At 39.1% G+C, this 26175-nt stretch overlaps 1 protein-coding gene across 2 annotated transcripts in view; it reads right to left on the bottom strand.

Moving 5' to 3' along the window:
- LOC113545490 (dipeptidyl aminopeptidase-like protein 6) overlaps positions 1–26175 on the bottom strand; it is an 86618-nt gene that overhangs the window by 14876 nt on the left and 45567 nt on the right. For both annotated transcript variants that reach the window (XM_034303742.2, XM_034303785.2), the window contains 2 exons: positions 5947–6061; positions 1486–1584 (listed from right to left, as the gene is read on the bottom strand). In XM_034303742.2, coding sequence (XP_034159633.2) covers positions 1486–1584; positions 5947–6061 — 214 coding nt within the window. The remainder of the gene's footprint in view (positions 1–1485; positions 1585–5946; positions 6062–26175) is intronic.

The following is a 26175-nucleotide window of genomic DNA, read 5'->3' as shown; positions in this document are numbered from 1 at the left end:
TGCATTCTGGGACACTGAGTCCAGTGTTTGCAGGATTTCACATTAATATGATGTTGAACATAGCGTGAGAAAAGAGGTTGCTCTTTTGTTTTTAGGAGCTAACAGTGAGACCTGACTGCGATCACTTATGTCTGAGATTGGTGAAATTTTACTCCTATTAAACACCATTAATGTGTTTCAGAGTGAGGCAGGTATAATGTGGTTGCTTTTTAAAAGCTCAGATTCTGGTCACTTTTGTCACAACAGCAAAAAAAAAGATTCAGGCTCTAGCTTTAATTCCTCATGTGAGTATAGTCAGGGATGTAGTGGTTTGATTTACAAACTGATCTGGATAATCTGATCTTTATCTTTACTAATGAGGTGATTACAGAGTCATTTGTTTGCAATCACAGAGGTGCAGCAGAGCGAGGAATGAGAACCAAAGTCCATTACTGACAAAGATAGCAGGTGATGGACAAATTCTCACAACAGAGAAATGAGTTATGACCTTTTGTCCAATTACTAATGTCGCTTTCATGCACATTAGTCCTTTTCTCGAGTCTGATTCAGAGTAAAATCGATATTTTTACTTTTGCTGCTACTTGGTTTGGTTTGGTTTTACACTGCACATAAATAAACCGAAAAGAAAAAAGTCTGAGGTGCGTGTAGAGGTTAAAAAGTCATTCAGTCATTGTTCTGAAATATAGTAATGGAAAAAAACGTCAGAAACCTTTAAAAAATGTGTGACATCATAGAAATCACCATAAATCATAGAGCATGGAGAATATAATCAGTGCTAAATAAATGATTAGATATTTATATAAACATCTATTTTAAAACATTTCGTGTGTCATCCAGCACGTATTTTCTGGGTTTTTTTATTGTTGGTCTAAATCTCCAGAACACACAGCATTCCTGCAGCACTACAGCTCTGTCCTTTGGCTTTAGCTACAAAAATATGCAGCAACCCAAAAAAAAAAACAAGGCAGTCTTGATTCTCTTCCTGCAGCTGAGTCAATTCAGAATAAACACTGCGTATATGAAAGCAACAAAAAAGGATTGAGTGTGTTTTCTTCTCATTCTGACCCTCTGACACTGCATTCACTCAGGTTTGTTGATGGTGGAGTAGCTGGCTGCTTTTATGTGCCGGGGTGCCCTCATGTCTGTGTTACCTTCTGGCTCTCCTTATTAGTTATGCTGTCATAGCTAGTCTCACCCCTGCTTGCACTCTGAGCACAACGTACATCTTCTTAAATAATTACAGGACAAGAGCATACCTGATAGTCTGTGTTCTTCCCTCTCTCTCTCTCTCTCTCTCACTCACTCTGAGATACCAGTGAATCTGCCCTCTGAACCTGCCTGATCCATCCTGATGCCCTACTTCTGCTTGGAGTTTGAAAATCACAAACTGCTGCTGAAGATGGTCCCACATGGACAGCCTACAGTTAACACCATGGGTGTCTACACTGTTAACTTGTTGGAGCTTCAAAAAAAATGGCAGCTCACCACTGATCCATTTAGCCTCAGGGTCATGAACTCTGAAGTTCTTCCTGAAAATGTCCTCCAGGGTAACTTTCCCCTTCAAGGCCAGATTGTCATCTTCACCTGACACAGGACAGAAAGAAAAATAATTTAATAAATTATCACTCACACTGACATGCTCCACCATTTATATCAGGGTTTTAACAAATATTAATCCTCATAAAGTCCTCATTCACAACTTCATGCATTCTAATACTAATTACCTCTTTTGTGTGACCAACGATTTAAAAAAAGCTGCTATTTGACAAATAAAAGCTGATATTCCTTTATTTGCTTGCCTTTTTTTAGATGTGAAATCATGGTGCAGTGAGCTCACTTTTAACCCCATTTAGATTAGTTATTACTGCAACTAGTGGTGGAAAATGAGAACTGCTACTAGCGCAAATAGAGGCCCATTGGGGCAGGAATCACGCTGCCCCATGCTTGGGGGAGGAGCAGCACACAGGACAGTTAATGACAGGGTTTTCAAGCTGGGCTAAGTTTCTCAGTCTCTAAAGTCTCTCAGCAACAAGATCTTGTTTTTATACCTAATAATCTGAATTAAATCTAATTAAATTGCCACAAAAAGAAAAAGTGTAAGTGCAGGCAGAATGAGCTGCTAGGCTGTACGCTGGATGACTGTGTGGTGTCCATTCTCAACTGCCTATTACAGGGTCACTCCAAAAGTTCACTGGATATTAGCTTATAGCATAAATAAAGTGTGATAGCCTCTCAACTTCATTTTGTTATTGTCATCCTGCAACACTAAAATCTATGTTCATGGGTTGCTGCTGGTGATATAATACACAGATTTATTATTTTGCACATTTATTGCGCTGATTTATTTGTCTGTTTAGGTATAGCCTAAAAAAAGCATTGAAATTGTGAATGGCTGATAATTGAAGTGTGGTTCGACTCATTCTTTGCTGTTGTTTATCAGCATTTATCTGAACTAATAAAAATTAAACAACTGAAAATTTTAATGGCCTGAAGTTGATTTAACTATGGACAACAATGACTAGTTGACTACTTTTTTAAATGACTGTTTGACTAGTAAAAATTAATAGTCTTGCAGCACCTTGGTAAGAACATAAACAAAATAAATCCATTCGCATCATCCAAACAGACAGACAGAGGAAAAAATCTAGGAGACTTGGGACAGGGTTACTCTTTTTTGTAAACACTGAGTGAAAAAGTGTTGACATTTTATTTATGGTATTAGTACATCATCTGAGTAATATTTCTGCACTCACTCTCAGTGAGTTTCCCAGTGTGAACACACGACTGCACTAAAAGACATGAAGTGTGCTATTTGAGGCACAGCTACAGAGATATCATGTCAGAGTGTGTGCTGGTGGTTTGTGTGTCGTGTGGAACTGAGCTCTCATTCTGTCAGAGAAAAAAAAGGAGCACATGGTGACCTTGTGTTCCTGCGAATGGCTCATTATTTCACTAGCAAATAAACGGTGTGTGAGCTGAGAAAAGATAAAACACTGCTGTCGTGTTTCACCGTGTGATGATGTGAGAATGTAATTACTAATTCATATTTAATCATCAAGACAAGACACTACAGGTAGAAATGACGACTTTGGTCACATCAATAATATTTAAGATTTTTAGATAAATGTTATCTATAACATGTCTTGTCTTAAAACTGTAATAGTATAAAATATCAAAACTTTACCAGGAAAAAAATGTTTATTTCACTGTTTTTGTTTTTATCTACTCATGAACATGAAACTTGATAAAGAAGGCTTTAAGCTCCACCCACTTTACAATCATGCCATGTTATACAGTATATCCCTGAAAAGCTTGTTTCCTGATAGATAAATTATGCTGTCATTAGGATATAAACATCAGATTTCTTTATAAACCTCATAAACCACACTACAGTCAAAACATTGTATTTTTAAAACTATTTTCCTAAATTTTTTTTTTCTCTTATTCATACTTAAAAATTTCAGTTTCTAGATGAGCTCCATTCCTGAAATTTGGTCCGTAATTAGAAGAATATTACAGAGGAATTTCCCAAAATGCTGATAATTGTTGGATTTGCTTTATATGGCTATTTTTAATAATAGTGTGTAGTATTTTATTGATTAAACAATAAAAAATATTTTCAGCAACAAACTTCATCAAGTCCTTCCCTCGAGGGCCACAATATCAAATTGAATTATTTTTAATTAATTAAAAATTAATTTTTTTATTAAGTATGCAAATTTGCACATATTTAATTAGGCGAAGCTTCATTTAGATTAGATTAGATTAGATTAGATTCAACTTTATTGTCATTGTGCAGAGTACAAGTACATAGCCAATGAAATGCAGTATTTATTTATCATGCATAAACATGTAAGATTTTCCTCTCACTGCAGTCCAGTAGGAAGCTCATGAACACTTCACTACACTACACATGCTATTCTTCATGCAGGAAACTGGAATGTCAAGAACATTTTCATGTCTCAAAGCTGCTGAAAACCTGAGATGACAAGCAGAACATGTCTCAGACATCTCTTATCCAGAAATATCTGCTGGAATAAAGAAAGTGCCGTTAGGGAAGGCGGGAAGGCGTCTCTGTGTGATACCTGCGTAGAAGAAAAGAGCAATTTCTGAATAAATGGGACAGAAAAGTCTAACAATAACTGCAGAAAGATGGGCTCCAACCATGATTATGATGTGTAGAGACACACAGCACTCTCAGAGTGACGAGACGTTACACTCCTCCCTTTTCAGCTGTCAGGGCTGAACAGGATGGAAAAACTTCTCTAAATAAAAATATACAATCTGACCTCATTTTTTTAGCTCAGACACTGAACAAGACTGAAAATATCAATCTGCCCCTTATTTAAACAGCTGCCACTATTTCATTATTTTGCATTCGTCTTTATTGTAAACATTAATATAGTGCGTGATTGTGTTGATCTGTGGTGACACATGGAGCTGCACTTCATATAACCTGGCCACAGAAACCGAGGTATTATTATCACCCTCACTCACAGTGGAAAGATTTTTTTTGTTCTGATTTGGTCATTGCTGCAGAGACTTTTTTTTTTGAACACCTTACTTCTCAAGGTTGTGAAGGCAACTTCCAGAAGCAAAAATCCAGAAGTCTGAAGTAATTGCAGACTGAACAGCTTTTACGGCAGAAACACAATCGATCATGCGTGGAGGGCAATAATCAGGCTTATCCAACACAGTAGGCAGCTCATCAGGCTGGAAACAAAAGGCTAACTATTGAAGGAGGACTCTCTGTCTCTCTCCAGCCCACCAATAAACCTACCAGAGCGTGTAGCCATTACGGACAATACATACTGATGATCCAACCATCCACAAATACCTGCTTCAAAATGATATGTTCCCAATATTATACACTACATGGCCAAAAGTACTGTATGTAGACACCTGACCATCACACTCATATGTGGTTCTTCTCTAAACCTTTGTCACAAAGTTAGAAGCACACAGTTGTAGAGAATGTCTCTGTATGCTGTATCTTTACAATTTCCCTTCCCTGGAACTAAGAGGCCCAAACCTGTTCCTGCATAACAATGCTCCTGTGCACAAAGTGAGCTCCATGAAGACATGGTGTGTGAAGGTTGGAGAGGAAGAACTCGAGTGTCCTGCACAGAGCCCTGACCTCAACCCCACTGAACACCTTTGGGATGAACTGGAACACCGACTGAACCCCAGACCTCCTCACCATCATCAGCGCCTGAACTCACTAATGCACTTGGGGCTGAATGAACACAAATCCCCACAGCCACGCTCCAACATCTAGTGGAAAGCTTCCCAGAAGAGTGGAGCTTATTATAACAGCAAAGGAGGAATAAATCTGTAATATGATATTCAATAAGCACATATGAGTGTGATGGTCAGGTGTCCACATCCTTTTGGCCATACAGTATATATACTGTATGTATATATCACACGGTGAGATTAGGATTTCTGGAATTAAGAATTCTGGGATGAGATTAGAATTTATGGGATTAGGATTTCAGGCAAAAAGCTCTTCTGGGAATAGGATTTCTAGGACTGATCTCTGTTCTTGATAAAGACTCTATATATAATGTATAATATTTAGACCACTTTTTCATGGTACCAGTAAAGCTTGTGGTTAGTGCGAAGGTTATTATCTGCACTGGAAACAGTTTCTCCTCTGTTTCCTGTTGAGAGTGAAGGGCTTTGGAAACAAACAAAGGTACAATATAAAATGTTTTAGTAAACCTGATCCCTTTATTATTTTCCACTAGATCAAATCTGAAAATGACTGTGGTTTTCCTATGTAAAAGTAATGGACCACTCTTCCAATCATAACCAGAAAACAGACACTGACTGAAATGCAAGGCTTTTTATTTTTATTTAGACACCAACAAACCAGTAATAAAAGCTGATTAGGTAAAGAGGAACACAGAAAGAAAAATCTCGTAACAATGAAAACCAAAGTACCTGGTGTGAGCAGGACGACGGAGGTGACGATGAGAGAGCAGATGAACAGAATAACCAGCAGAGCGATTAATATTCCCTTCCAGTTCCTCTGTGAAGGGTTACTGCCCACCAACTCCTACAGAGAGAGAGAGAGAGAGAGAGAGAGAGAGAGAAACATGAATCGTGTTTAATGTGCACTAAGTCAGGAATAAAAGACTGTGTCATGCTGTTATAACGAAATAATCAATGACGGGGTGGTGTGATGTAGTAGTATTACCATTACCACCCTGAAGTTGATTATTTTCCAAAAACAGTATGTTCTGAAGTGTTTTATTCTTCTTATAGTACAGAAATTTACCAAGAATTACATTTATTTATTAATTAATTAACAAGCAACATGTAATATGTTTTATCCATTTATAGTTACATTTAAAGTTGTGGAACATCCATGAAACAAGATAATGTCTATGATACAACAACAACAACATCAACAACAATAATAACAATAATAACAATATTTGTTCCAAGTGACTCTTTGCAGGTCACAGCTGATGAGATTTCATTCATTTATTTTGACACTGAGCATAAACGCTATGTATTTAGCAAGGTAGTTATTTAAAACCAGTGTCACGGGCGATGTAGATAAAATGCACTTCTGAGTTATGAGGGAAATGTGATGAGTGTTAGAACACAGGGATAATGTTGAAAAGGTTTCTTTACTCATCTGAGGAGCTGCTTCAGTTCTACCTCAAATGGTCCACTAATAAACACACCTTGACTCAATATTATACATCAGTAAGACATGAAGGTGATATGAAGGTGTTGTGAAGTGTTATAACCTGTATTACTATAGTAAAGCAAGCTGAACGCAGGAGAACAGCAGCTTCATTACAGAGTTTAAAAGCTGAGCTGCTGTTAGTGACCTTGCTCCTCTACTAATTAAACACCAGACATCATTAGACTCTGAGATAAAAACAGATCCTGTTTATTGACACAAACCTCACACACATTCATTAGAGAGAGAGAGAGAGAGAGAGAGAGAGAGAGAGAACTGTAAGCAGGACAGAGAAAGCCCTGAAGCACTGTCCTCTCCAAGAATTACCCATCAGGCCTTTCACCACCTGGATGTTCATTGAGCACAAAGACACAAGCCAAGGAAAAAATATAGGACAGGCGTACCACAAACCATCTTCATCATCATCATCATCATCATCATCATCGCCATCATCATTACTCTCACCACATCACCATCATCATCATCACCACCACCACCACCATCATCATCACAATCATCATCGCCATAATCATTACCCTTATCGCATCATCATCACCATCATCACCATCATCACCACCATCATCATCATTACCCTCATTGCATCACCACCATCATCATCATTACCCTCATTGCATCACCACCATCATCATCACTACCACCACCACCACCACCATCATCATTACCCTCATCGCATCATCACCATCATCACCACTACCACCACCATCATTACCCTCATCGCATCACCAACATCATCATCACCACCACCACCACCATCATTACTCTCATCACATCACCAACATCATCATCACCACCACCACCACCACCATCATTACCCTCATCGCATCACCAACATCATCACCACCACCACCACCAACATCATTACCCTCATCGCATCACCAACATCATCATCACCACCATCATCATTACCCTCATTGCATCACCATCATCACCACCACCATCATCATTACCCTCATCGCATCACCAACATCATCATCACCACCATCACCACCACCACCACTATCATCATTACCCTCATCGCATCACCAACATCATCACCACCACCAGCATCATCATTACCCTCATCGCATCACCAACATCATCACCACCACCATCATCATTACCCTCATCGCATCATCACCATCATCACCACTACCACCACCATCATTACCCTCATCGCATCACCAACATCATCACCACCACCATCATCATTACCCTCATCGCATCACCAACATCATCACCACCACCACCATCATTACCCTCATCGCATCACCAACATCATCACCACCACCATCATCATTACCCTCATCGCATCATCACCATCATCACCACCACCACCACCATCATTACCCTCATCGCATCACCAACATCATCACCACCACCATCATCACCATCATCATTAAACTCATCGCATCACCAACATCATCATCACCACCATCACTACCATCATCATCACCACCATCATCACCATCACCACCATCATCATCACCACCATCACCACCATCACCACCATCATCATCATTACCCTCATTGTATCACCATCATCATCATCATCATTACCCTCATCGCATCACCAACATCATCATCACTACCATCACCACCATCACCACCATCATCATCATTACCCTCATCACATCATCATCATCATCATCATCATTATAAAGGATTCCTCAGTAAACCAGTGAATGGAGGGGTCTGTGAAATATGACATTCACTAAATGGCTGCATATTGTGTTTTACGTTTCTATAGTGAATAAGGAAGGAATCCTGAGATGGCATGTGTGTTGTAGAAGAGGACCTCTATTTCTGGAGCCCAGCAAAAAGTCTCTCTTTCTGCTTCCGGCTGCATTGATCGATGAAAGGCGTGTAGGTGAGACATTGTGAATCCACAGAAGCGGCTCAGACAAAAACCCAACAGAACCACAAACAGCCTGAGGTGGAAGGTGTGGAGGAGCAAAATCCCTCAAATCCATAAATATCCACTGGGGCAACCGGACTTGCCCGCCAGACACCACAAAACACATCACACTGTGACATTAGGACTACTGTGATGATCGATGATCTTCATAAAAGATTTCTTCTGTCCCACTCAGTGTGAAGTAATTTACCAAGTCCAGCTAACAGACTGAAATCAATAATAATAACCTATTATGAGCTTTAATAGAGATGCAGTACAGAGAGAAGAGCTGTAAAGAGGAACCCCATGCTTTCTGATCTGATTTCATCTCAGAGTCTTTTAAGCACTTCTCCTGAAAAGACTGACTGCTTAAGCCTCGCTGATGGAGCATGCATCATGAACCAGATGTTAAAGTAAATAGCAGGATAAATTTACATATTTACAATATATTTTTTGTGAATCCATTTATTTCTGTAAAGCTTCTTTGTGACAATGTCCATTGTTAAAAGCGCTATACAAATAAAATTGAATTGAATTGAACTTTATTTGAAACGGCATTCGATTTCAGTGAGTCAAAGACATCGGATTCACAAATGAGATGATGAGGGGACAAAGAATAACCCAGAAAATCTGTCTTGAGAAAACACAAACACATTCATGAAAAAATAACATCTATCACAGGTTGTAAGATATACTATTTTCTACCAAAGCACTGTTGAATTCTCGATTCTGATTGGTCAGAAGGCATTGATTCATTTTCTATAACAGCAGCAACAGTGCACTCGCTCTATTACGTTATCGTTTCTATAGTAACGGCTCAGTCACAGGGACTTGTACGGCAGATGCAACACGATCTAAGCCTAATAATAAATAGATTAAGAAATCATGTAAATTAACAAAGAAAAACATATAGACATTCAATAATAAGAGCTTTATAAAAGATTTTAATCCTTAAAAAGCTACTATAAAAGGTTAAAAAGCAAATCAATCCACATCACAACTTTCCATCACTGATTATTTTCCTACATCAGCACAGCCCAAGTGTTTTATTCCTAATATATATGACATGTTTGGTTTTTTGGTTTTGTAAATGATATTTTAATAGCTGTTACAAATCCAGTTGCTGTTTGAAGAAACCATTTGTTTGCTGTTTACATGGTGTTCTGCAAACCTTGTTAAGTAATCACGGTAATGTCTCGTTAAGTATGTCCCATGGTGCCTTGCAGCCTTTATAAAGAAAGGAAAGTGTGACAAACAATGAGCACACACTGATGAAGGCTTAAAGTTGAAACGTTTGTGTCATTATTCCTGTTGAAGTAAATGACTGAACACAGCTCAGTGTGTGCAGACTTTATTCTGTTTTCCTCACATGGTGAGTGTTCTCCCATGACACTGTACAAGCTTCCAGCTTCCCAACAGTGAAATTTTACACTAGACACTAGCAGCTCCTGACCTCATCATCAACTCGAGGGGATACGAGAGACAAAAATAAAGAAAGACAATGTTTACACTCCTTGCTGTTTTCCCCAAACTCTAAAGCAAGCAATTTATTCCCGTTGTGCTCAGGTAAACCTGCAAATTCTGTTCAAGGATGTCTGACAGGTTGAGATTACCTTGCAATACACACTGGGATGAACTTGAGAGAACTTCAAAAAGCTTTTTTTTTTTGGTGCTAAAGGCTAAAAGCTAAAATTCACCTGAAATTCTGACACACTTTCACATCAAAAGGGGAAAAAAGACCTAACCTACCCTTCTTCCCTTCTCCCCTAACACCCCTGCGAGTCACCTTGGAGTAAGCGATTTTATTTTTATGTATTTTCTGGTCCACTTTCACTATTTCACAACTCTGCCATTTATAATCCCATAGAACTGGGCTTTATTGCTCAGTACCTGCTTCAAGTGCTTTTTCCCTCACACACTCTTATATTTCATAAAACTTTTTATATAGGTTGTTTTTTATATAGGTTTATATTAATGTACTCTTTCTAATACATTATAGTTCCTACAGTAAAAATAATTGTAATACTTGCTGTGGTATAAAAGGAAGAAAACTTCAGGATGTGCTTTTTCTATGTGTGTGTGTGTGTGTGTGTGTGTGTGTGTTTGGACATTATTCTAATTCTAATCTCACCATCACCCTCTGTGATCAGTAATTATGATAATGATTAGCAGAATAATGATCAGCCGGGTGCCTGACCCAGGTTAAAGCCCAGGTCAGTAAGAGGAGGAGGAGGATGCAGTGGAGTGACAGAAAGGTTATTGAAGCTAATAGAGGTCAGACGTGATGCTCTGCTGTTGGAGAAACCAATGAGGAACACAAATTACAATGAGCCAATCAATTTACTCCACTTCTGACACAATGATTTGACTCTGACCTTGGGTTTTGAGAAAAAAAAAGAACATCAGGGATAAAATCGTGCCACTCAGATTAATAGAAATAAAGCCATGGCAGTATTTTAATTCTTCTGAAGAGCAAGCAGAAAGTTGTTGCTTCTCCAGAGATTTCCATCTCATAGCAGCTTTCACTGTTTGTATAGCTCTTTGTAACAGTGTAGGGGTGTGTTGTAAAAGCAGAGTGTGTTACTGCCTCTGTCTAACAGTTCAGAGAGGCATTTACGATGAACAGAGGAGATACGAGTCAGACAGAGGAGAGTAAAAGATGGAGAGCTGCTCTGTACGGATCAGGAGAGTCGACTGTGCTGAACTGAGCTAAAGTTAGAATCAACTGGATTTCTGATCTGGTCTAAAGGTCACACACACACACACACATGTTCGTGATTGCCAGTTCCACCCCATAAAGATGCTGTCCACCAGCATGGTATCCTTTCCATAGAAAGATGTAACCCATTCATTTCTCCATCTTTTAGGAAGCCTTGCATGGCGATGTTGTACCAACTCAGCTCAGCAGTAACCAGAGATGTTCTCCGATGGGGTCTAATCACACTTGCCACATGAGTCCAGATGAGATCCCACATTCCAGGATGCCAGTTTTCCAGTTTATTGTCTTCTTATTTTGACCACAGTGTGGAATGTCCCAATGGGGGCAGTAACCCATGCAGGAGTAGGCTGAATGGACAATGTTCAGGCCACTTTTTCCAAGATCCTCCCCATTATTGAGGTAGAACAATGTGGTTCCCAAACAGGGCTGCTCACACAGGGGTTTCCCAAAAGCAGCTGCCACTCAATTCCTATGCTAGCAACCATATATCCAGTGCTGCTGACATGCAGGGGTCTAACTGGAGGCTTCCAGGTCATTCAAACCTGGAGACCTGTGCAGCGAGAGTTTTAAAGTGCCACAGGGTGTGTGTGTGTTCCCCAGTAGCACCTCTTGACTGTGAGAGGATGGTTTCCAATGGCAAAGGATTAGCCCAGACAGTGTTGGCTCCATAGATGATTGAGGTTTGTCTATGAATTTTTTCTCTCAGGGTGTGCTTTCTTAGGCTTTTGTTTTCCAAGACTTACCCACAAGGCAGTGAGGCAGAGGTTGGCTAACACCGGGGCATGTACACACTGTGGATCAGCACATCACCTTCGGGGATCCTGTAGCTCCTAGATCCCCTGCCAAGTTAGCCTGGAGCCATGTGACCACAACGAGGCCTGGCAAGGGTCTTGGTGAGGGAGAGGCTTTGTACTGCATGGAGAGACTTATGCACTATGCTGCTACCCTGTTCACCACAAAGGCTAGCCAGTGGCACCTCTGCACTACACACACCACCCTGTGGGCAACACATAGACACACAAACACACATACACACTGACACACATGGCAATGAGCCTACAGGTTTGTTCAGTACAGCTGACACCTTTCATCAGGACATTACTCATTCAACTCATCCAAGCCTCAGGCTAAAACCAGTCACTCTCCCTCTGTGTGTGTGTGTGTGTGTGTGTGTGTAAGAGAGAGAGAGAGAGTAGTGTTTGAATCCTAATCGCGCTGTAATGAAGGAGTTTGCAAATGAGCATGACCACGACAAATTAAACGTGGACATAATTCCCTCCTTAGGCTTTTTTGGTTTGTACCTCACTGACCAAACAAGGTTGTTGAATCAGAATAATCACATCTTTATGCTACTAAAATAGTAAAATCTCAATTAACTTAAAAAAACATTTGAGGCTGATGTTTTAAATAAATGTAACAGGCTCTATGCTAAAATTAGAGCACAGCAGTACACAACATTACAACAACTGCAACTTACAACTGATGCAGGATACAACTGAGCAGTTGAAGGTTAATGGGCTTGCTCAAGGACCCAACCATGGCAGCTTGGCGGCGCTGGGATTTCTAACGACCTTCTGATCTGTAGCTCAAAGCCGTAAAAACTCAGCCACCACTTACTTTTTCACGAAAGGAAAGAAATTAATAAAAATAAAAGGAAGTGACAAAAAATAGCTGGTAACAAAACCTTCTAACCTACTACCATTAAAGAAATCAGAATGACACCATAGAAATGAATAAATACAAAGAAATAAAAACTTTTCAGTGCACAGGAAAACCAGAACCAGGTCAACAGCTCCTGCTTAATAAGTGTACTTTCTTTCATTTAACTTTTATTTAACCAGGAAGTCTTTTGAGATAAGCAGCAGAGAGAGTGCTGGCCAAAATGCCCTTACCATTACACACACACACACACACACACACACACACACAAATACACATTACTAATAGAATTAAAAGAGTACCCCACACACACATAAGGTAAGATAAAGTGAAACATTTGTAAATTTATGTATTAAAACATTGACAGTAACCCAAAGTACTAAGCTAGTAGTTATGTTTTCAGTGAATCTGCATTTAAAGTCATTAGGAGGAATAAAAGAATGTAGCTTCAAAACTTTCTGAAAGAAAGCTTTCCTCCCAAATTCAGTGCAGGTTTGTGGCACTGAGGCAGTTTGTACAACCAAATACCACAAAATCTGATAAGAACAAACAGCCAAAGCATTACGGCTTAAGTATTTCTGCTCATATCACACAATCTGTAGAAGAAAATCCTGTCATGTGGAGCCATCAGTTCATTTTTAATGATGAGAAAGCAAACTGCCTCGTTCTTTCATCTGCTTGTGAGATAATCACTAAAACTTTCTGAAGATTGTTCCAGGTTGATAATTAAAAAATGAGAAATTGAATTATTAATCAGGGATTATTTCAGCAGTGATGTGAGAGCATCGACAGAGTGAAGAGACGCCAATGAAGCTATGGTTTGTCAGATCTATACTTACATGGGAGCTCTGCTCATTAACAAGCGAGATCAGAGAATAAAAAGACAAAAAGACTCATAAAGACTAAGTGACTGTTTACATTTAACCACTATGATGATTCCTACTAATTTGGGAAAACCGTTTACAAGGTCACATTGAAACTTTTTCTACCATATATAAGCTACCATATATAAGCGAACTGCACTGTGTTTCTTTCTTATGTCTGTTATCATCAAAAGTGAAAAAGGAGGTAAATATCAGTCACGGGATTTGACAAATTATGTAACAAATTTGTCTGCTTGCATCTCTAAAGTGTAAGCAGTGGAGAGTGTGCTTTATGGATAATTTGATGGTAGTTGGAAGTCAGAGCTCGGAATGAATCATTTTTGCCCTCCGTGCATTCGAGCTACAAAGTGAGGGAAAAAAAAACATGGGCGCCTCCATGTTAGTCTTTTGTTAGCAGCAAGTTATCCAGCTAACTGTGATGAGTGATGTATACTTTCCTTTTCAAAACAGTGAACTGTAGAATAAGTGTTATAGATTTATAAACAAGCCAATATATCTATATGTTGATTGATCTAACACTATTACATGTCTACAGTATACAGTATAACTCATTTAAAGATAAGAAGTGCTACTGTACTGTTTACTGTTCATGCTGTGAGCAGCCATGTTGATTTGAAGTCACTTGCTGAACTCCGGGTTGAGGAGACCATCTCAAGTTCCTGAGTAGGAATGTCAAGTTGAAGGGGGAGTTTTCTTAGTGTTTTTCTGGTTGGCGGTCAGGAATCATGACTGCACAATATGTCAGTTTTGCCATGGATCAACTAGATCCAAAAAGTAGATCAAATCATGCCATTCACTGAGTGAGGAAATCACACTTATCTAGACATAAAACATCTTCTTTAGGAACACTGATCAGTTTTACAGCCGTAAAGAAAACACTAGGCAATGTTAGAAAGTAAATAAACATGTCCACTTTGTTTTGGTGAAATCAAGCAAGTCATAGGCAGAAAAACTCAAAAGATGATTTATTGTCACTTTGTCAGAATTCAGCCACGTCTGACCAGCATATAAATGCAAGAAAATTATTTGTGTACATGGAAATTAATGCACTGCTTCATTTGGGAATTGAAAGTCGCAAGAAGAGTGTGAAAAAAGACGTCATCTCTGTCAGGCATCAGCCATGATGAAGAAGAGGAGAATCAAAACACCATCTGTGAGGCATTTAGCTCATCAAAAGCACACAAAGAGTTTAGACATTTCAATTTTTTCCCCTCTTTTACACGAGACAAAGTGAAGAAAGACAAAGAGAGAGAGAGAGAGAGAGAGAAAGCAAACAAGAGACTGAATGAATGAAGTGATAGACATAGCAAAAGAGGGTTCATGTGAATCAGGATGGTTTTTATTGGTTTTTCTATGAGAAATATACAGTGCCACTCATAAAAGTACTTTGTGTACTTACTCATTTTAATGTGCTCAATTTACATCTTTGACATTTGCTTTAAATTGAAACTTCCAACTCATCAAAAAACCTGCGAGGCACTGCCGCCCCAACATAAATCACAAAACGGAGCAGAGAAAATGGATGATTTGAAATTCAGTTCCTCACCCAAGTGTTGGAGTGACGTGTGAAAACCCCTCGGAGAGAATAGCAGTGTGTGTTTGAGCAGAAATGACACACCAACGCAACCTGCTTTCCTCCAGCAGTGTTAAATAATCCAATCTGCTGCTGCTCTGCTCTAAACCACATACCAGTTCACACACACACATGTACATGTGAGCTTGAATGTCATCTTGGTTACTTCACATCATCTGCATATGCAGACAACACCAGATCTTCCTGCAGCCCTCACTGACATTCCCTGTAGTTCTGCTCTCAGTGGCTCTATCGCCAGACTATAAAGTTGTCCGGATGGTGGGCACCGCTGTCTGATACCTCTTTTCTTTCTGACTGGACAGCAACAGGCCTCAGAGTATAATCGTTTCAGCCACAATAAAAATTCTCTTCCTACACCAAAAGCTTCAAGTGCCTGAAATAAATAGCCATGGTCAACCCTGTCAAAAGCTTTTTCCTGATCTAGTGATAAAAACCCCAATTCACATCAATTCATCTTACAGAATCAATTATGTCTCTGATAAGAAAAAGAGTGTCCATTGCGGTGCGGTTTGGTATGATAAAGTATTTGTATTTTAGTGCACTATTATGTGCATACACTGGTTTGGTCTGCTTACTAGACATTTTGATAATATCTTATAGTCACTGCATAAAAGTGCCACAGGTCTCCAGTTCTTCAAGAGTCCTAAATCTCCTTTTTTTGAGAGAAGTGAAAATACTGCTCTTATACAGCTCACTGATAGTCTTCTGTTGTTAAAGGAGCACTTAAAAAACTCCAGCAAGTCCACTCCTGAAAGTCCCCAAAAGTGTTTGTGGAATTCATTCGGTAGTCTGTCGATTCCAGGTGCATATCCCGCTGCAAGCTGCTGACCAGCAGTGGCCACTTCCTGCAGTTCAAGACCTGCATCCAGGATGCTGCTCTGTTCCAGGGTTTGTTTGGGCAGCCCTGAGTAGCTCATCCCTGCAGGATGGGTCACTGAAGGATTCTGTAGCTGCTCTCCTCATTTCAGCTGCCTCTGTTGTTATGGTACCATCTACTCGTCTGAAATACAGCATCTGGTTCTAGTGTTATTCTTTTCTAGGTAGGCTGAAGAAAAATGCACTAGAGGCATCATGAAGGAAGGAACTTAAAGCTTTTCTCCTTCCTTCCAGTATACTGCTCATGCCAGTGTCATTCCTGCTAATCATTTTACTTTCTATTAAGGTTATGTCTGTTTCATGTTCTTGGATTGTACCCTTTATGGTCTCTGATGTGTGTGCTGTGTATTTCTGACAAAATACTTTAATTTGTGTTTTCTCCACCTCCCACCAAGAAACCAAGCTATTAACATCCCCTTTTCTTTTTCTCCACTCATCCCAAAAACCCCTGAATTTTTCACAAAAGCCCTCATCCTGAAGCTGTTTTGTATTAAACTGCCAGTATAATCGATGCCTTTTTGTGACAGACATCATTAGATCTATTGTGACTAGGTGATGATCTGAAAAACCAGTGGGGAACATGGCTGCTTTATAAACTCTACTTCTGTTTGTTCTAGTGATGTAAAACCTGTCCAGCCTCTCTGCAATGATCCTTGTATCAGTGACTTTAACCCATGTGTATTGTTTTATGCCCTGATTTTTCTCCCTCCACACATCAATCAAGTCACACTGACTGATGAGCCCCTCAAGTCCCTTAGCAGACTGTGGGTGTGGTTCGTCACCATTTCTGTCGAAAGTGAATTCTATAGTGCAGTTCCAGTCCCCTCTCATTGCCACTAAGGATTTTCTGCCACTCTGCTGTAGTGCATTCTATATTTTGTAAAAGAGCTATACCCTCTCACTGACATTACTGGGGGTCATAAACATTTATAAAGATAAACTCTATCCTCTTTATTTCTGTCTGCACCATTAAAACTCTACTCTCTTCTGGCTCTGTTACTTGTGTGTTGATTTCGCACACAAGTATTGCCACCCCAGCACTGAAATTATCTGGAGCTGGAGCTAATGGAAAGAACAATGCAAAGTGGACACAATGGCCTCGTATCTCAAAAAAATAGAGATAGAGGTAGATCATTGAATGAACACAGGATGTAAGTAATGAAGCTGGAGTTACTGTGTTTGTGTGTCAGTAAGACTGGGTTGTGTTTGCTTCCTGTGTACTGGTTTAATAAAGTCCAGCAGCAGGTGTGTTTGTGTGTATGTGTGTGTGTATGATGGACAGCTGGATGCTTGTAAATTTCATTATCTGAGGAAAAAAAGCAGACAGGGTTGCTGGAGCTCGTCACCTTCCTGTCTCTCTAAGCAGACTCAAATTGCTTCATGGCTTTTGGCCAGGAGAACATTCTCTCTCAGTGGCTTTGAGTGAAAGTGTGAAAGCAAAAAGGCTTCGAGCAGATCAGAGAACCCAACCTATGCTAAATGACATCATTTTCTAACATTTTGATCGATCTCGTACACACACACACACACACACACACACACACACAGACATTACACTATAGCAAGCAGTGCACTTTAATCTCCATCTAAGTGACTACACACTACACTTTCAGTGCCAAAAGTAAACCTGAGGAATGTTGCTGGCCATTAAAATAAAAAGGGGACATCCATCAGGTAATCAACAACATCTGGAAATCCCCCGGCTGCCCTCTGTATTATTAATATCCAGGCTGTCATTGTGGTAAAGCAATTTTTTTTTTATTTTAAAAAGCATTTATTTTTAAAAGTAACAAGTCTTTTCTACGTGCTATGGAAACTTGTGTAAGAGTAATAAATAAAGGATAAATAAGAATAAATAAATAATAAATAAGAATAATAACAAAGGCGATGTATGAGCTGGTCGTCATCTGATCTGCAGAGCTCGTAACATGTAAACACCACACTGTACTAAAGCCACCTGTGCAAACAGGGAGAAAAGAAAACAGACAGGAGAGAGAGAGAGAGAGAGAGAGAGCAAGAGAGGGCACCAAAGAAGGAAAAAAAGGCATGGAGAAAGTAAGATAGTGAAAAAAAGACGAAAAAAATGAGTATTATATAATTGGAGAGAAGTGTGCTTATTTGTTATGTACTTAATGCAGAGACAACATCTGTAAAGGCTGCAGAAAAACAAAACTCTCTTTTGTTTCGTACTGTTATCGTCATCCTATATACTACTTTCAGAGGAGACCAGCAATGTCTAGAATTAAGCAGAGCCATTACCAGAGTAATTACCTCGCACATTCTGCCAGCGCCACTGTACAGTGACCATGTTCTCACATTAAAATCTATCAGACCCATGTCTAAAAATAATTCAGAAATGTGTCAGATGTCAGTCTTTAGTGTGATTCAGTGATTAACTCCAAAACCCAGTGTAGAGACCTACAGGAAAGTTGATGGAGCATAATCCCATGTGAGTTCTTCTTAAATCTCTTTTGTAATGACGTACAGTATATTTCTATCTTTGAATCTGTATAATAAATGTTATCACCTATTAGTGCATACAGCTGAACACTTTCTGGTAGACATTCTTTTTCCTAGAAAATATCCTATTCTACTTTCAGAGCTGGTTATCAGTGTTAATTGATAGAATAGATAATAATACATAAAAATAATATCCTTAGTTTTATGGCCATTTAAAGCGTCACAAAAGTACCGATATGGCCCGGGCGGAATTTGTGTTTGACACATATGCCTTAAGGATGCCATCAGGATTCAGCACCACAGACAGCAACACCAGTACAGAAATAAAACAGTACTGGCTCTCGAGGCAGATCAGTGCTCAAGCAGCAGAGCTGGAGGACAGTGATGGCCCCAAGGCCTCGGTCTGTCAGCTTGTCAACCCAAACCACTTCCTGCACCTGAACAGAAATGCTACGGCTACACTAAAGCTTCATGATGTACATCACACTGTGTGCAAAAAAGCAGTGATGGAGCACTAACCAGCTGAACAAAAAGAACTTTTGTCTTCTTTCTTATTCGTGGACGTTTCTAGAGTTCAATTAAATTATATTTGCATAGTGAATTTAACAAAAGACATGGTCACATGGTCTGAGCGTAGATTTAGATCCCTAACAAACAAACCAGAGGAGATGGTGGCAAGGAAAAACTCTCTGAGACGACACACAGAAGAAACAGTAACAGGAACCAGACTCAAAAGGGAATCCACCCTCTTCTGTAAATGTCATAATATGACCAAATATCACACCAAGTTTCCAATTTAGAACCTCATCGGAATGTGACCCAGACTGGATGTGAAAAATTTAAAACATGCATGCAACAACCTACAAAAAAATTGTTATTGGTGCAGGGAAAATCAATAATCAGGCAGTGTGAACATTTCTGTCTCATCGTTATGTCACTGCATCCTGTCAGTGCAGGATAAAAAAGGCTCCACACACACACACACACACACACACACACACACACACACACAAACACAAAAACTCAAGACGCAGAAGAGAATATTAAGGGAATATGTTTGCTGACTTTCCTCATGTTAATTATTGCAGTTTTGGGTGGACAGTGTGGCGTTTCCAAGCCATGAAACTGCAATATTGAAAAGTGTCAACACCAGCACTTTATTAAAAACTAGAACAAACAGAAGGCAAGGACCTGAACCTGGATCACAGGTCACTCAGAGGTCATGATGTTCAGACACACAGCCTCGAAAGAAGTAGAGCCAGAGAGAAAGCAAGATTTTAATAATGCCTTTTATATAATCATTATAAACATGTGTGTGTGTGTGTGTGTGTGTGTGTGTGTGTGTGAGGCCATCCAAAGCCTTCATTACCATTTCTAATACATCTCCATGAAGGCAGCACATTAATGTGACTGCATATAATATGGACAGCAGGCCTTTAAAAACCTCCTAGTATTCAAGAGTCCAGCACAAAAAGAGTCAGACTTTAGAGGGATGTCTTTCATCCCTCTAAGAAGAAATAAAAGCTGGATCTAAGTCCATTAGCCTGCAATCTGCACAAGTCAGCGAGAAAGAAAGTGGAGAGATACAGAGCGAAGAATTAAACTGCTCCCTTTAATGAAGAGAACATTTTAATCAGACCTGAGGAAAGTGAGGGAGATGGTGAGAGAGAGATAAACAAGAAAGTAAAGTCAGAGACAGTGTAAAGGGGAAGAAAGTGATAAAAGAGTTACACACAGAAAGAGACGTCAAGAAAGACATTGACAGAAATGGATAGAAAACCTCTAACTCCTCTCTCACACAGTAACTTCTACAGCTAATTGTATTTCTATAGCTACATACAGTAACAGATAGAGGGAACTAAGTTTTCTAACATCTTCAGGACAGAGGAGTTTGCGTTTTGTGGTTCAAAGTAACATAACAAACTGTGTTTTTTTCTCTCTTATTATCTAAAAGAGAGGCTGGTTAGGGAACGGCTGTTTATACCTGCTATAATATAGGTGAGAAGAGGAACTAACTTGTTTCATGTACTGTATGTTCCACAACATTAACCATAACTACAAACGTTATAATCACTGATGTGGTGTAAGAGGGATAAAATACTTCAGGACATTCTGTTTGAATCGTACAGCTGTTGAAGGCAGAATACAAGTGCGTGAACTCAAAAACTAAAAAAAAATCACTCGCATGAGTCAAACCCAGGAAACACTGAAGCAGGATAAGGCACTGGGAAATGCTAAAATGCATGATAAGAGCAGAAACAACAGAGTAGAAATAACCAAAGTAATCAAGGTGAGACACAGAACAGGTGAACACATTAGGATAAACATCCAATGTCATGACAGAGGCGGAGACAGGACTAGGACTGAAACAAAAGCGGATTGAGTGAACTCAAAACAAAACAACATGAGAGTAACATACCATGTGATTCTCAGTACAAAGAATTTTGAGAAGTGGAATTTGTGACAATTTCATGGTGGCATCAGTGAATTTGCTTCATCACACCACTCCCTTGTTTGTTATTTTCCTATATCAGCATGATGCCAAGTTTTATTCCTTACATAGCTGCCTCCTCATCAAATGTTGAGGTCATGTGTGCAGTATAGCAGTTCAGCCTCAAGAACATGCATTTAAAGAAATGAAACATTAATCCCTTAATACTAGACTGTTTTGTTGTTCTCAATCTTCTTTCTCAAGGACCCAACTGTGGCAACTTAACAGTGCTGAGATTTGAACTCATGACCTTCTGAGCTGTAGCTCAAAGCCCACACTGATTGAACCACCTCTATCTCTGAATTAACTCGCACTAACTGGTGTATTTCAGTGCTTTTTACTAAACCGACATTTTTACAAACATATAAACTTAAACTCAGAGAGCCTCTGTGTTCAGCTAAAATACTGTATTTACAAAAATAAAGGGCACAAAAATTCCACTAATTTTCAGATGCTGACACAAAGAGAAAGCTTTAACTTTCGCACTTCTACCTAAAATGAAAGACATCTCACTATGCACTGAGTTTCCTGGTATTTTACTGTAAGCCAATGCTCTAATTGCCTGATCATTTACAGTGCAATTTTTTATTAAAATAATAAGACAGTATTTTATCTATGATATTGGACTTTACAATACTGATATACTATCACAGATGGGAACCTTCTAACCTTCTAACAATTCCTTAATAATTAGAGTGGGGATGTGTTGCATGACAGAAGGTGATAGCAATATGCAAAAATAATATTGTGTTTGTTCATGTCATACAGCCCAATCCAAAATGGTAAGGTGTTCGCTGATTCAAAGCACACCTGACTCACGGAATCAGCAAATTGTCAAAATTGTCAGCACCATGTACAGCAGCACCATTACCACAACACAACGACTGGCTCTCGAGGCAAATCCAGCAGCACCAGTTAGAGGACAATGGCAACTCCATGGCCTCATGGTCACTAGGATGAATGAAGCATGACTACACCCAACAATCAACAATAAACAATACACTTAACAAAGTGCAAGACAAGTCAACACATGGAAGAATGAAACGTGCATTAACTCCAAGTGAGTGCAAACTTAGCTGAAGAGTAAATGTGTAAAATGTTGCACAATAGTACAGATGGACTAACCAGTAGCAGCAGCACTGATTGGAGTGTAAACAGTGATTGGAGTGTTAACAGGGCTGGACAATATTTGAGTAACTGTACTTCGTTGCTATACCAAATTATACTTTACTCATATTCTTACTTAATTACATTTCCAAGAAAAATACTTTTTATTCCTGACATTTGTATTTAGACCTTCAAAGTACTCACGACAAATCGCTAAGGTCTCTTCTTCTCTCTTCCAGCCAATGACTGTATGCTCCACATCAATCAGTAGGTTCAGTTTAGCATCCGATCATTTCAATTTAAAGCTTCTAATCAGCTTCATCAATGTAGAAATAAAACTATCGATAATCATGCCAATTTGTCATCAACCTCCTCATGGTACACAATGTAGTTAGCTCTATAGCTTCTGAAGACGAAGAATTCATCAGACTGCAGTGTGGAACACGAGGATGAGCGCCCTGGCCCTACCTCAGTAAAATATTTCAGTATGCTGGAGTTAGTAAAGACTCGTATAAATGAGGCTTCTCCTTTACCTCCCAAGAACGCATGAACATGAACTCAATTTGAAGAGGTAAATTTTGCTAATTTGCTAACATTAACTGGCTATTTTTTAACTAAGTTGGCTTGTTTTCTTCACTGATGCCAGGTTAGACTAGCATCAGTTCCAGTAGCTAACGTAATTTACTAGGTAGCAAGTAAAATTTTATCTAATGGTAAATATAGTAAACTTTGTTTTTGAGAGATAGAGTGATGTTTTCAGGCAAAAATGGCATATTTGCATATATAACAGAGTGATACAGTATAGTTTGTACAGTGGGGGAAAGCATTACGCGTTACACATTAAGAGAAGCAAGTCTAAACAAAGCTTCACGTTGTGTCCTGATGAAGAATCTCTCTCTCTCTCTCTCTCTCTCTCTCTCTCTCTCTCTCTCGGTTGTGGATAAGACAGACCCAGTAACACAACACCCTGAATTATTGTATTGTGTCTGTTAGAGCAGAAATCTCCAAACCCCTCTCTGATTACAACGCCTATAAAATCTCTACTGTGCTCAATTACAGCTTTAATCTACACTTAGCCTAAACGAATGAACTTTCTTGAGTCCACAATCTGGGCTAGTTTATCATGTTCAGTCTTTCCCTCAAGCTTTTCATCCTTTTTCATCCATTTTGCACAATGGGACTCAAACAGCTCAGCACTGATCTGAACTGAATTTGAGATTTGTGTTAAAATACAGAGCATAAAAAAACACACACACTTTAATGCAGCTAAATAGAGTCTACATCGTTAATACACGCTCGGCTGCACTATTTATCTCTGCTCTGTGAATTTTATTATCCGCATTTTCACACCCTCTGCTGTGTGAATTAGATAGATGTGTGGTGGTAGGGTAAAAGCAGGTAGCTATAAAACTAGCTAAACATGCTGGCAGTTTAATCCCCTCCTCAGGACAATGTTGTAAAATTAATTTGTGGAACGTGATGGCGCTGTAGCGAGTTTACTTCATACACGGTGCCATATATCTCATTTTTTGTGCGGCATTTTATAAATTTAAATATCATTTGCATAGAAATTTTGTCTGAAATGTTCATCTTTACTCTGAACATACCCTCCAGTTAAGACTGAGCAATGCACACACAAACACACACACACACACACACGCACGCGCGCACACACACACACACACAGAGAGAGAAGGATCTATGTGTCTTTACATCAACCCATAAAATCTGCCATGCAGAGTGTCAGAGTTTCCTCACACCTTCCTGCATTTTAACACAAAAGGCCAGCAGCTATTAGAAGACAGAAATGTTGACATATTTAGAAGAAGGCGTATTCTTAATTGAGTGTAGTGAGGAGTTAATACTGAAGGTACATTCAAACCTCAAGGGTGTTTCATTTACTCGTGATTCTTCAGTTCACATTTTCTATCCCGAGGATTTCTGGCTTGAAGGTGTTTAAAGCTGGTGCTCTAGACGCTGGTGAAAAATCCTGTCTTGGACATCTTTACTAAATAAACATCTGGCAACCTCAGAGACATGTAATACACTCAGGTAATTTTAATAATCTGATGAGCACACACATAGAAACAGTGTGCTCGACTTACACATGTGCGTAACCCGACTCTGAATACGAGGAACTTCCTATGTCTGTCTATCTATTTATCTTCTTATTTTTAGATTATTCTTAATATAAAATATTTTTATTTATTTATTTATTTATTTGCAAACCATTCTGAGCTGTTTTTTAATGTATAAAAGATGCCATACATATTATTATTATTATTATTATTATTATTATTATTATTATTTATTGAGAGCAACACAAAGAGCTTTAGAATCCAATAAACAACAAACAAGCAAATGAAGCGAACCCAATTTCAAAGTACAGATTTCAGACTTTAAAAGAACAAAAAAAAAAAAGAGAGAGAAGAACGGCATCACTGGTAGACCGAGAGAAATGGAGAGAGCGAGAAACCTGAATTCCCCATGACCCTCTTCAATATCCCTCTATTAAGGTTCAGAATCATGGACCACAATGCATTGCAGCAAGAGCCTGGTTCCAATCTACTGTTTCATCACGGTGCAGCACAAAAGTCTCTGCTGATCAGAACTGCAGCGTAGAAGAACACCCTCTCTAAAGTACACACTCTTCATATCGGGAGCCTATATTTGGCCTGAGTCTCTGCATTTTCCATTAATCAGCTAATTAATGCCATACCTATACTCACCCCTAACCTCAACCTCAGTACCCAAAATATTCACTATAGCATGAGGGATATGCACAGGCATGGCATCAATTAATTACAAAATAAATAAATAAACAAAAACATTGGACCTACTCATTGACTACGTATACATGCACGTCAAATTCCATTTAAAGTCTATAATCAGGTTGTAGCCATATTCTGAATATGATGTTTATACGCCTACATGCATCGGAATATTCCTGTATACATGGTTGGTGTAAAGTATGTCGATCTACACATGCACTTTTCCTTTCCCATTGTTATTTCCCAGGAGATTCAAGATGCTGGTGTTGGTTATAGAAAACGCTCAGTTATTAGTTTTATTACTACTTTTTCCACACTAATTTAATTAGGACTCACACCTCGCACCATCAGAAATTCCCGACAACACCGCCTTGAAATGGAAAGGGTCGGGTAAGCATCTGTTAAACTAAGCGTCTGTTAGCACCCACAATTCCTTGCAGACGGAGCATGCACATGTATCTCCTTTCAGTGGATTTTCTGAATAAGGTGTTTACATGCAACAAATTTCCGATTGAAACAGACATATTCCAGGGATGAGAATCGGAATATTGTCTTAATCTGAATCAGGCAATCAGATTGCAGCATTTACACGACTCAATACTAATTAGAATATCACCACATTCTGATTAATATCGGAGTATTGATGTGCGTGTAAACGTAGCCACTGACTCAAAACTGACTTATTCTTATCATTATGAAACACAGATAGGGTTCAGAAGTCTCTAAAGAGGACGTGAGCTGCTCTTATCTAAACTCTCTACAGGATTCCTCTGTGTTCCAAACACAAGTTTGCAGCTTAAAAGTGTTTTCATATTTAGTGCGAATACTTGAGTTCACACCCCGGACTGATTCTGGGGGGCGGGGCTTACAATCACAGGCTGACTTTCACATGGATCTGTGGATTCCACACATCATGTAGGTTAAGCATTAGGTTCATCCATTGTTTTTTTTTTTTTGTTTGTTTTGTTTTTTGCTTTAGTAACATCACAAGTGGTGAAGAAAAGCGTTTTTTGGATGCAT

Source organism: Pangasianodon hypophthalmus, chromosome 1 (genome assembly GCF_027358585.1).
Source record: "Pangasianodon hypophthalmus isolate fPanHyp1 chromosome 1, fPanHyp1.pri, whole genome shotgun sequence".
In the NCBI taxonomy this organism is placed as follows: Eukaryota; Metazoa; Chordata; class Actinopteri; order Siluriformes; family Pangasiidae; genus Pangasianodon; species Pangasianodon hypophthalmus.
This window is presented reverse-complemented; position numbering and strand designations above follow the sequence as displayed.